This window comes from Poecilia latipinna, unplaced genomic scaffold, assembly GCF_001443285.1.
Source record: "Poecilia latipinna isolate Pla-1442-1.1 unplaced genomic scaffold, P_latipinna-1.0 Scaffold1581, whole genome shotgun sequence".
Lineage (NCBI taxonomy): Eukaryota > Metazoa > Chordata > Actinopteri > Cyprinodontiformes > Poeciliidae > Poecilia > Poecilia latipinna.
This window is the reverse complement of record NW_015114197.1, coordinates 103,509-116,440: the sequence shown is the minus strand read 5'-3', so window position 1 is coordinate 116,440 and position 12,932 is coordinate 103,509. Positions and strand designations below refer to the sequence as shown.

Genomic DNA, 12,932 nt, shown 5'->3' with positions numbered 1-12,932 from the left:
TCACCGATCATGCACTTTTTCACGGAAATTGGCCCGATTATGATCGGTGACCGATCGATCGGCACACCTCTAGTAATTACATCTGCCTCCTCTTGCTTCAGGCTTAAGGAGTCCTGCTGCAGTTTCTCAGACTGCTCGCTCTGCTAGATACCTATTAAAAAAGCGAAATCCAGGTGTGTCGTACATTAGAGAGGTGCTTGAATTATCCTTGTCTGTGTTTGGAGAAAGCTCAGCAGTGGTGTTAGTCCTCTCCACTTTGTGTTTGTATGCGCTTGAGTGGCTTATCTCATGTTTTGTGTTGCATGTGATGAGTGGCAACAGACCTGCAGGCTTTGAAAATCTTCCTCCCTGCTGATTAAACTTTAAGTACAGGTTTTTGAAGAGTTGCTGGCTTGTTTTTTTTTGTGATGTCTGCTTCTGGTGAAAGTTTTTCCCGCGTAAATCAGCTCAACTATCAGGCTCTGTGATGGCAAGATGAAACATGTTCTGCTCTACTACACACAGTGAGAAACTGCTCAGGGATTAAGCTGTTTGTCAGATAATTATCTTGTTGTTTTATTAGCTGTTGAACTGGGAAACTTCATTGCTCAGTGTAATTTGCACCACATTAAGGCTCTTTTTAACAATAAAGTTTAATCACATTGATTTCCTGCCATCACTTCTGTTTTTCTGTTGATCTTTCCCTTGACATAATCCTACATGGAGAGCTCACCATATGGAGCCGTGTACCTGTCGCCGCCGCCAGACAACAGCTGGAGAAGGTGAGACCAACCTTATGGTTTCTGTTTATTCTGCTTCCTCTCACCGGGATGCCACAGTCTTTCCTCTCTGTTCTGATCCAAACGCCAGAATTTTCCCTATCAAACCCGGATCACAGATGTGAATGAGAGGGGAAGCTCTGAGTTGAAGGGTGGAGCTGCTGGAATTTCAGCTCAAATGTTTAAAGTGTTAGAATGCTGCGTGAACCGCATGGAGGCTGAAAGTGTTTGACAGGTAGCCTTTTCCTGTAAAGGTCATGCCCAACAGCAGATTTTCCACTGTTAGGGTTTGTTGTGCTGTCACTGAATATCTCCGAACTCATGCAGCACAATGTGAGACACAAGGTTTTCTTTTCTCCAACCAGCTCTGGTCGTGCCCACACAGAGCAGCAGCGTATTGGTCGGCAGCTTTCTTTCAGTGTTTACAAGGGAGTGAATTATGGGGCTGAGATAAAAAGCCATGCCAGGCTCCTCCCCGCTCGCTCGCTCGCTTTGTCTCCGCTCTTCTGTTTAGTATGCTGCCTTGGCCAGCTGCCAATCACCCTGCCTCGTCTTCTTCCACGACCCGGACGCTGGCCAAGCTCGGCGCTGAGCGTGCTGTGGCAGCTTGTGCTGTGGAAGCGAACGAGGCCTACACCCTCTCATTGTTGACGACACAGAACAGGTTGGCTGACAAATGTCTTTACGGAGCAACCCGACGTCAGCGCTCTCAGGCTGGGTGGGATTCTCCGACAGACATGTGGCACCAAGCACTGGGAGCGGACTCTTCACTTAAAACAACTTTACTCATGAATACAAAGGAAAACGAAGTATGCTGAAACGATTAATCACGATTAATCGATTTGTGAAATAATCGTCAACTAATTTAGTAATCGATTAATCGACTTTAAAAAAAAAAGACCATTTGGTAAAAGAAGCAACATATTGAGAGCAAGATTTAACCCAAAACTGTAAAGAAATATAAATAATTAGTATTTAGGATAAAAATACCTTTATCTGTAAATAGATTTTAGCTTCTCCTGGTTCAAATTTACTAGAGGAATCCTTCGTTATCGCATTTTAGTCAATAATATGTTTATTTTCATATTTAAGAAAGGAATTGAATTATTTGTTTATTTAAATCTTTTAATGTATTTCTAATGTTGTATAAAAAAGGCTTAAGTGGTTAAATGAAAAATCTGTGGAATGTGCCATTTCTTTTACTGAATAATCGATTAATTGGTTACTAAAATAACTGTTTGTTGCTTCCCGACTCTACAGTAAGGAATCATTTTATAAAGGGGTCCAGAAGACCGTTTGCTCATGATTTCTAAACAAAACTTAACAATTAGTTATTCTCAAAACAGTTTTAGATTTTAAATAATGAAATATATTTACAAAATGGGACCTCCAGAATGAGCAAAACAATAAAATAATTTTATTAATGTACAATAAATGGTTGATTACATTCACATTGATAATCAATCAAATGTGCATCTAATTGTTTCTGTAAACATTCGATGGAAAACAGAGAAAAATATCTGTTTTCATAGAACACATTCAGTATGCTTGGCTGTCGTTTCTTCATGATTTATTTATTTCCATGCCTCTTCTATTAGCTGCAGTTTGCAGGAAAACCACACTTAGTGTAAAAACATGCCAGTTATCATCACCTAACTTGAATAATTTCAAACTTTAGATCACACTGAGCTCTGAGATCAACTTTTTCACAACAATTTGGAGGAAATGTCTGCAACTCTTGTAAGAATGTTGAAGAAAATACTAAAAGATGAAATCATTACAATGATTTTAGGTAAGAATATGGTTTAATAGTGATAAAGAAATTGTTATCATGACAAAACAGAGTATATATTTTGGCATACGGATGCACTGATGCACAATTTGGGCCAATATCCAACACTAGTAGGGGTGCACCAGTTGATAATCAATAAGAACGCTGATAATGTTGTGAAATGAAATTCCTTAACTTAAGTGCACTAAAAGTTTTTATCATTAGCTAAAGAGCTAATCAAAAAAATTAGCTCTGCTACTAGCATATTAGCAGAGTAGAGGAAGTGTTCCTTGTGCTGCAGGTAATGAATGAAAACAGCTCAGATTGTTTAGAACATCAGCCAAAAATAGCTTTATCGCCTATTATCTACTGTTTTACTCTTTATAAATACATATTCCTGAAAAGGTTTTAGATTTTTGCTTCAACACACACAAAAAACCCAACAAATAAAAACAAAATATGTATATTGCCTGTAAATTTGCAAACTTAATGTTCAGAATTTGACCTCACTGCATGAGACTCATTCATTCAGCAGTACTAAAGATTGTTTAAGTCATAACTGCCATATTTCTTTTTAAGTATGATTTTTGTATCTTTTCCGTCTCTTCCAAACATGCATCGCTGTCATGTTGCTGCAGGCCATATTGAGCCTCCTGCTCCAACCTGCAGCAGATTGCTGTCACAGCATGCATCAGGGAGAAACTTCCTCCATAGCTGTGGAGTTTGGCCCACATCGCCTGTGAAAACACAGGGACACACAGGAGGGCCTCAGTGGCACTTCAACGGGCCCAGTCCAAACATGCAAGATACTTTTAAGAGCCTGAAGAGCAACCAGATTTTAGGAAATCTACCGTTAAAAGTCACCTGCAAAAAAAGGGACGCACCAATCCACATTTGTCTCTTCTGATACAGATACCTGAGGCTTAGTATCGTCAAATGCAGAAAAACAGTGCTGAGATGACTTTACAAAAACAGACATATACTATGTACTGAATTACAAATGTATTTGGGAACTGTGCACCAGTACAGGACATTTAAATACACCAACAGCTTCACAAGCTTGGTCAAATCTTTAAAAACAACTCGACTTCAATTTGTTCAGTCAGCTGATGTAAAATAAATAATAAAGAAACCAAAACTGACAAAAACAATAGATGGACTACTTTGGTAAAACATGTAAAAGATAAACTGCAACAAACCTTACAAATGGTTCAGAAAGAGCAATTAGGAATTATAAAAATAATGCAAAATAAATGATGAAGTATGATGTTACTCACAGCACAAATCATAGAGTTACACTGAACAGATCTGCCCTCGTAGATTCACTGATGCCCGATCTGCAATTTTTTTCAATACATAGTTCTCATGTGACATTACACTTCGTGAACTTCCATTACAGGCAGTTGCTATGGAGTTGCTATGACAACAACAAACAAACCTCAAGCTTAGAGCCAGCTCTCCCCTCATTCCTAACTTATAAACAATAATTTTATGTACATTTCAACTGATACTCAGTTACAATTTGAGTACTCTGTCCACCTATGTGTAATACTAAGATAAATATCAGATATTTACTGTAGCACTTACTGCTGAACTAGCAAAATTAGCTTAGCTACTGTAGCTTTTATTTGCTAGCTAAGACAGACATGTAGCCTACATGACTCTGCCAATCCCAGAACCTTGTTGTTCATCTTGTTCGTACGTCTTTTACAAAGCCGTTGAAACGTTGAATGTGTGCCTTTATGGATTCAAGACTGAAGCTCCTCCACGGTGTACGCCTCTTCATGTTCACCAAGTGGTGAACTGTGCCGTAGTATGAGATCAGAGGCAGCTTGTCCTCGTTGACTGACATGTTTTCATTCTCCGTCTCATACGGGTCGATCCTGACAGCAGCCATTTTGGTTTCTGTATCATTTTCTCACACATTAGTTGAGAGTGTCAACATATTTTTTGTTGGTCTGGAAGCAATGGGGGCACTATGCATTCCGTTTACCTACCAAGATGGCGGGAATCACTTCTGGTTCAGACTTGTGGGAACCAATGCAAATATTAGTATTGCATCTTTGCATCTCAGCCTGAAATCTGATGTTTTTATTGCTCCATATTCCTGTTTTGTATCAGAATGAAGACGCAGCTCAACGTTGTAGAGGAAACAAAGAATCTGTTTACTAATTATCATCAGAGCAAATTCTCCTCCATCACTGGGAGGAATACAGGAGTATGTTGAGAGTACAAAAAGCCCTTCATATCCAAACATCGTCCATGTGAAGTGTTTTGGCTGTGAGGGCAGATTCCCTGCTTGTCCATCTCCTGGGAGAGAGAGGCGCGGTAAGTGTTTACAACTCCAGCTACATCTGTGCTTCATTACCGTTAGTCAGCTGTGGACGAGAGCCTCAGAGCAGCTTTAACTCTTTCACTGCTGCAAACATCTGCAGTGCCCGTCGCACCAGGAGCAACAGGACGCAGGAGACGTGTGGCGTGTGTGTTTTAGGAAGGCTGACAGATATTTAGAGATCAGTGTTTCATCAGGAAAACGACTGATGAGTTGAAAACGTAAAGGTGATGCAATCAGGAGCCAACAGTGAGAGAAAACGAGTCAGGTGATTAAATGCCCCCTGCTGACCTCTGATTAACGAGCCTGGGTTACAAAACAATCTACAAACTGTAGTACATTATACAACCGCCCCTCCCCCACTTATTGATGCTTCTGTTACAGACCAATTTATGTTTCCAGTTCAGTGCTTTTGAAGTGGGGCTCTAATGAGAATGGTTGAAAAGTCATTATTTTACCTGCACAGGAAAACCCACTGATGAATTTTTTTTTTTTTTTTTTACTCAAATTAGGACTGGCGATCAATCGGTTTTATTGATTCATTTAATTTTTGGTTTTTGAAGATAAAATTTTTGGAAAATCTGGATTTTTTTTTTTACCAGTTCACTCCTTAGTTTTCCATAGTTCATCAGCGCGCAGAGGGCGGCCATCTTGTTTGACAAGCGTGTTTTACAGCTTCATTTATTTGGACTTTGAATTCAGATCAACTCTAAGACTGAATATTAGCACCAGGCTATGATTTTTTTAATTTTTATGACAAGGATACAGTCTCAATATTAGGAGAATCAAAACACTTGCACAAAAAATAAAACATTAAAATGAGGAATGTTGAGCGTCTTGTGAAGTGTCACTTTTAAAGATAAGGAAATACTTTTAACACATTAGTGTCGAATCGTTATCAGTAGCAGGACTTTGAAACAACTGAATCTATTTTGAGGAAAACGACAAAGTCATGTTTTATTTGATAACTATAGAAACTTTTTTCTCATTAAAACAACTTTTTCTCGTTTTTCTGGCAAACTGCATCTTTCCTCTGCTGATATTACAATTACCGTCTGGTAATTAAAACTTTCTTGTGGCTTGGCTCTGGTGCTGTGTTGTGCAGCTTTCAGACAGGATGATTGAAATAAAAGCCACTTTTTGAAAATATTTTCTGGCATTTGTAAATTCTTTGTCAGAAAAAATGATTAGAATTGAAACTGGTTTGAAAACTTCTTTTAGCTTCAGTTACTTCGTTACATCTAGATGTGTAGCTGCTGTTTGTTTCACTGAAAGCTGATGACTGATGCACTTGAAGCAGGAGTTTCTGGAAGTTTTTTTAAGAAGAGGCTTTACAATCAGCGTCACTATGACAACGGAGACATTATGCTAACAGTGTGCTACTTGAGGAAACTCTGAACTGTCCCTTTAAGAGCAGAGTCCTGAAGCTTTCTAGGGTCCGTTCCACGAAGGCCGAAAAGCAGCAGGTCGGTACGTAAAGATGGTGGAAAGCAGGGGAACACAGTGGTTCACACAGCCTTTATCCAGCGCTCTGCTCGGCAGATTTGATCTCCTCTCCGGAGTTCCTGAGCATGTCTTTATTTTTAGCCGGAACATGGAGGATCGGGCCCGTTCGGGGGTTTAAAGCTCTAACGGGAGTCTTGAGACTTCAGACCTGAATGCAGTTCTGCATCTGCTTGAGGGTCAGCGGCTGGGCCCGGTCCCACGCCCTCCCCTGGTCCGCTCACCCATCTTTGGCCTGCTGCTGGTGCACCAGCCTCTCTGGGGATGAAATCACCGTTTCCCTGGAGAACTCAGAAACAGAGCGGCCTTCCAGCAGAGCCATCTGAAACTTTTCCAGCGCGGCCTCTTGGGGAGACGCTGTGCTGCAGTTTTTAGCTGCTGCTTTATCTCATTTGTGAACAGATTATTTTTAAGCAAAAGCCAAGAAAGAAGTCTTAACCTTTCAAATCAGGAACTCCATGTGTCTTCATTTATTTAAAAAAAACAAAACAAAGTGTGCCAAACTCAAGGCCTGGGGTCCAAATCCGGACCCCAATACTTTTTAGGTGGCCTCCAAATTCCAGAGCAGTAATGTCCAAACTTTTTTAGTTTTAAAAACTAAAACTACCAAAATGTTGTCATTGATTAACATGAGCTCTTTTAATTAAACAAATAATCAGATTTCTTTGTATGAATTGGATAGTAGATCCAAAACTTTAAATGTTTTTTCCTTGTTTGCTTATTATTTTGGGCTTAATGGAAGAAAAAACAAAAAATAAATAAAAAATAGTCCAGGGGCCTCACATAAATAGCTAGACAACAGTTGTGTGTCTAAATATTATTTTGTCTGTCAAATTAAATCAGTTTTATCTGTATTCTGCCAAATTACATTAATGTGAAAAAAGTTAAATATTATCTAACTTTAAGAATTACTAATTGAATGCAGAGACACCTGTTTATTTGGTTTTATCGATACATTTAGCCACTGCTGGCCCTTTGAGTGGATTCTGGATCTTGATGTGGCCCCTGGTGAAGCGTATAGAAAGTGGTTGATGTAAATCAAGACGGCTCCTTTGTGTGATTTGCTGTCAAGCTGGGAGTGTCACATCTACTCTGCATTCCTTAACCTGCGTCATATATCTAAATATAAGCATGGAGCGTGCTGCCTACAGTGACGACCATCCCTTAGCCAGGTAATTTGACACACACAGAGGGTTTTGTATTTTGCCTGCTTTGTTTTTCAACTGCTCAGCAAATGTCAGCGAGCAAAAACCCCAGCAGACACTGGGAGAGGCGTCCTCTTCACAGCGAGGTATCCCCGACCTCCAGACCTCTGCAGGTTTACTCGCAGCATCTCCGCGGTAAATCCAAAGCTAATGGTTGTCATAGTGACAACGATTGTAAAGACTCTTCTTAAAAAAAAAAAAACTTCCCACTTCAAGTGCATCAGTCAACGCTTGGCTTAGCAGCCACAGATGAGCTTTCAGTGGGAAACAAGGAGCAGCTACAGGTCTAGATGCAACAAAGTGGCTGCAACTGAATGTAAAATAGGGTTTAAAAAATTTGGGCTGATATTGATATTGACATTGGTGTTATGTAGGGATGCACTGATCCACATTTTTCACCTCCAATACAGATATCTGAGGTTCAGCATCGACTGATACAGAAAAACACTGGGAAATTGACTTAAAACTAGGAGGGGGCTGATTTTTTTCGTTTTCTTTTAAAGATCTATAGTCAGGGATTGGACAGGAAACTACAATTGCACCCTGTTTTTGTTAAACAGAAATTAACTGAATTACAAATTAATTTAATAATTCTGCACCGTTACATCACACTTAAATACACCAATAGTTTTAAACATGTAAAAACAACTTTCATTTGTTCAGTCAGTGCAATTAGGAGAACAACAACGTAACATAAGTAATAAATAAAATGAAACTGACAAAAACAAACTTCAAATGGCTCAGAAAGTGAAATTAGGAATTCTAAATATAATGTAAGATAAATAATAAAGCATGACGCTACTTGGAGCATAAAGCACAGAATTAAAATGAATAGATCCACCCACATTGTCACTGATACCCAATCTAGATATTAATAATATCGCCCCAGTTTTACCTGTCGGATCGACACTGAAGTGTTTCAGATCATGAAACAAATGTTTATCTGAAACAGAGAGAACCTCAGAGAACATGAATCAGTTTTCAAAAAGTAATCACACTTCATCAAGTAACTTTAAACTGGTCTGACTAGAACCTGATCTAGTCCAAAAGATGTCACTGACTTATTTAAGTTTACCATGAAAATCTAGATTTTCCAACTGGTGTTTTAGTTTATCAGGAATTTTTTAGTTCTGATCCAAACTGGGACCAGTGCCGGTTTAGCAGGTTTCTTCACTGCACCAGAAATGATTTTCTCCCACCAGAAAAAAACTACTTTTATTGATGCAGCAGTACAGAAATCCCTTCATCAGGATCTGCAGGTTGTTGAATGACAGCCGATCAAAACGTTTGCTCTGGCTAAACTACAATAACAGCTGAAATAAACGGAAATATTTTCTGATGCAGGAAGTTTTAAATTATTCATGAGGTTGTAGCATTTTGTATAAATATCTCCATAAATTATGTAATAAACTAACAAGCAATAGTCGAAGGTTACAAAAAGGTTTATTTATGGGTAAAAATATGGATTCATTGGTTAAAACAAAAAAACAAAAAATCAGCTTTTAGCCTAAATAAAGGTCATGACCTCCTTTTCCTTCTGAAGTATTTTCTTGAGCTCCTGCTCTGCCTCCAGCTTTCACCACACTGACCCCATCAGGTCGGTTTGTTTTGATATTTAGGAGCTTCGTATGTTTGGTCGTCCAGCTAGAAAATGGAGCCCAGGCGGCCGTTGCTCTCATTTGGCCTCCATGACGGTTTTTCATCACTCGTAACTCTCCTGTGAATTGTCTTGTTTTCCCCCTGAAATGAAACGGTTGTGTTGAGTGTTTTCCAGGGTTTTTCTTCTGTCAGCTTTCTGTCCAAACACCAACATGTCCTAATTCCTAGCAGGGCTCTCCTCTTTCAGCCAGTAATCATGTCTGTCCTGGTTTTCCTCTGTCTTCGAAGGGAACAGCAGCCATGGACTGAGGAAAAACGGCCGGGGTTTAGATTAATATCACAGCTCAACAGGTGACCCTTGACCCCCTCCGTCCCTCCTCCAATCTCTCTCTTTTCCTCAGTTTATCTTTATCGCTTTGTCCCTCGCTCGCAGAGACCAACAGTTCTCCTGTTTCTGTAATGTTCTTGGTTTGTCTCTTGTAAATCTCCATCTGATTTTTATCATCTCAGTAATCCTCTCTTTTCTTCTTTGGTGAACTAATGTAAACATCCACAGTCTGAGTGTAGTGGATGGATTTATTTTCCCTCTTTTTGCAGTATTTCATTCAGCCTTTTAATCTGTTCTTTCTGAAACAATAATCATTTTTCTCTTACTAACCAAGCGTTAGGACTGTTGGCCAGTGCGGCTTAACAAAATGGCTCCTACTTAATATTTTCTTCCCTTCAGCAATTTGACTTCTTAATTCAATTGCATTCATTGTTTTTGGCTTTGTTTAAGAATAAAAGCTAATAATTATTCAGTTTGTGTAGAGAATACATATAAATTACGTTTTAAGTCTTATTTTTGTGAATTTTATGTGACGTCTTTGTTATAGTATTACTATAAAATGTAACTACTTTTTGTGCAAAAGTGAACATTTCCACAAAACTGCAGATAAAAAAGATACATTTAGATGTAGATTGGAATATATCTGTGAATTATTCAAAACTTTTGAATTTCTTTTGATTTGTTATGTAATGTAATGCTAAATAAAACCCGCCTGTTTGCAGTCGATGGTGTAAATAGAAGACCTTTATTTAGATTAATGATTAAAACGACATTAAATAAAGATGTTGGATGTTTGATAGGAGCGACACGTGCAGCTTTCTGATTATTAACTAATACTGGAATGTATAAAATACGACTCAGGAATTATTTCCTTCATCTCAACAAAGTGAGATGAGATATTCCTAAATGCATCAAAAATTAAAATCTATTAATGTGTTCACATGTTTGAACCTTTAACAGACACAAGTACAGAAGTAAAGATTTCAGGTTCGTCTTGTCTGACCTACTTCACCGTATCTGGACAATAATGCATATTGGCCCGGTTCACACAAACATGGAGACGCTTTGAGAAGCTGCAAATGGATTGTTGGTGAGAAAAAAAGGATAATAAAAATAGGAGGGATACGCTTATGCATGTCGCTATGTTTCAGTTAAACTTTAAAAATAATCTGAAGAAGAAGAAGAAAAACGTAAATTCTGTCAAAGAAATGAGTTACATCTGTTTTTAAAACAAATTTAGCCTGGCACTCCTTTAGCCATGCAGCAAATCTTCTTTTGACTCCTGACCTTAAACAGCAGTGAGGATGGTAATCCCACAGAACTTCCACCCGTCCGTTCGTCCGTCCATAGACATCGTAATCCATTTTATTTATGGTTTCAGTTTTGTGTGGTTTTATTTCCGTTTTATTTATTGTTCTTGGTTTTATCTTGGATATGTAAAATATCTTCCAGTTCCAGTGTTAAGAGTTCTTTACAAAGTTAAAGTTTATTGGTCTTTGAGAGGCTGAACTGATGCCATTATCAAATGGAAGTGGTCACAAAACAACAATATTATCATTTATCCAACAATCCTCCAACCGTATTTATTATCATGACAACAGGTTTAGTTGTTAACAGTTAATCTGCTGGTTGTGAAGTCTGAACCATCTCTCCCTCCTTTACCTAGCAATGAGCAAAATGTCAACTATTTCTTTACTTTATTCAAAACAGTTCTCAACTGTTGGTTATTTGATCACTTATTACCTGTGTCTGGATTAAGGTTCAAACAAAATTATATTATGAAAAAAAATCCTTTTCACTAACTTTCCAAACTGCACTAAATGACAGTAGTTACGTTCCATTGGTGACTATATATTTATCAGACATGTCTTGCTTTGGGGTGAGTGTTTGGTCGGAGAGGCAGTTTGTGTTTTGCTCACAGCGTGCTGCTCGGTTAGTGCGATCCTGTGAGGGTGTAAGTGTAAGGTCAGCGTGAGCCTGCAGAGAAAAGCCGCCTGCGTGGAGGCAGAGAGGAAGCGGAGTGAATCACTGACCCTTACGGCCTTCACAAACCCTCCTGCCTCTGTCCAAGGTGCTGGAACACTTGGCATAACTCTCCTCTTCCTCCTACTCAGAACCAACTCGGACTCTGCTCTGCATACGAGCGCTATGAACCCAAACCCTCAGGACCCCTTCGGCATGAACCAGCAGATGGGCCGAGGTCCTCCGCAGCGCAATGGTGAGAGTAACACACTTACTCACTTCAGTTTTTACTTTCTGTTGTTTTTATTCATTTTGTTTGACTGTATTTTCATGTGAGAAACTCCTTTGACCTCACTGTTTTGTTATTTATTTTCAGTGTATAGTTTAAAATTTCAGAGCCTGCAGATATTTTCTGCTCCACTGCTTCTAAATAAGAAATTACCCCAACAGCTAAAAAAACCCCTAAAATAAACACATTTATTTTTTATTCTCGGTTTCAGATACTAAACAGATATTATGAATTATCAGAAACATCCAGAGTGAAACTGCATTCCATTAGAAACATCCTCCTTAAACGTTTTTGTTCACAAAGTCTAAAATTAACCGTCCTTTGACAAAAATACAGCAGTAAAACGCTTATTTGAATGAATCAGTAATGCTTTTAAAATCTTCTAACAAACATTTGAATTTTAGTCAAAGTTGTGTTCAGGTAGCAATGCACCAGAGTATTTCAACTTCCCAAGCTGCATTTTCATGCAAATATTTTATATATTTTCTGGCAATAAATAATCAGTGAAAAATTATTGCTGATTATTTTCTCATCTATTTCATCCTGAAGTCCAACAAACTGAAATCAGCCAGTTAGCTACTGAGGCTATCTGCTCTGTTGCTAGCCTGTAGCCCGCTGCTTTACAGTGGCATGGCTCACTACATATTTAATTTTTATGAACAGTCGAGTTTATCCTTCTTCAAAGAAAGTCAAATGTACAGAATTTGACCTGATTTTGGTTGGACTTCAATGTCAAAGTTATGAACCCTTAAGCGTGAAAACCTGGAATATATTTCTGATCATAATGTTGAGCAGAAAGGCTAGAAATCAGGTGAGGGACCGAGTCCTTTAAACTGGATCCAAAATCTCCTCTATTGTCTCATAAGACGGTTTTTTACCACAAGATGTGTGTTGGAAAACTTTAATAACTTTTTAAAGTTCAAATGTACTTCTGTGTCAAATTATTTCACAATTATAGATCCTCTTAGATCAGGGTTTTAAACTTGACCGAAGTCAATGACTGATGTTAATCAAGTTTAGCACTTATGGCATAAAAATAATAAAAGATTTCTGTATCCTGATTTTAGCGCTAATCCATGTTTGTCCCATAAAAAGAAATGAAACAGTTATTTTCTAAACCAAACTCCATCATTATGTTGTTTTGTGATTTGTGGAACATAAAATAATACATATTTTCATAATAAT

General features: G+C 38.4%; 1 protein-coding gene across 4 annotated transcripts in view; it reads left to right on the top strand.

Annotated features, from left to right (window-relative positions):
• The window catches only part of crtc3 (CREB regulated transcription coactivator 3), a 43,687-nt gene that overhangs the window by 14,620 nt on the left and 16,135 nt on the right, over positions 1–12,932 (top strand). For 3 of the 4 annotated variants that reach the window (XM_015058879.1, XM_015058880.1, XM_015058878.1), the window contains exons 4-6: positions 700–761; positions 9,457–9,519; positions 11,611–11,714. In XM_015058879.1, the coding sequence (XP_014914365.1) occupies positions 700–761; positions 9,457–9,519; positions 11,611–11,714 (229 nt within the window). The remainder of the gene's footprint in view (positions 1–699; positions 762–9,456; positions 9,520–11,610; positions 11,715–12,932) is intronic. The other variant, XM_015058882.1, reaches the window with a different exon arrangement.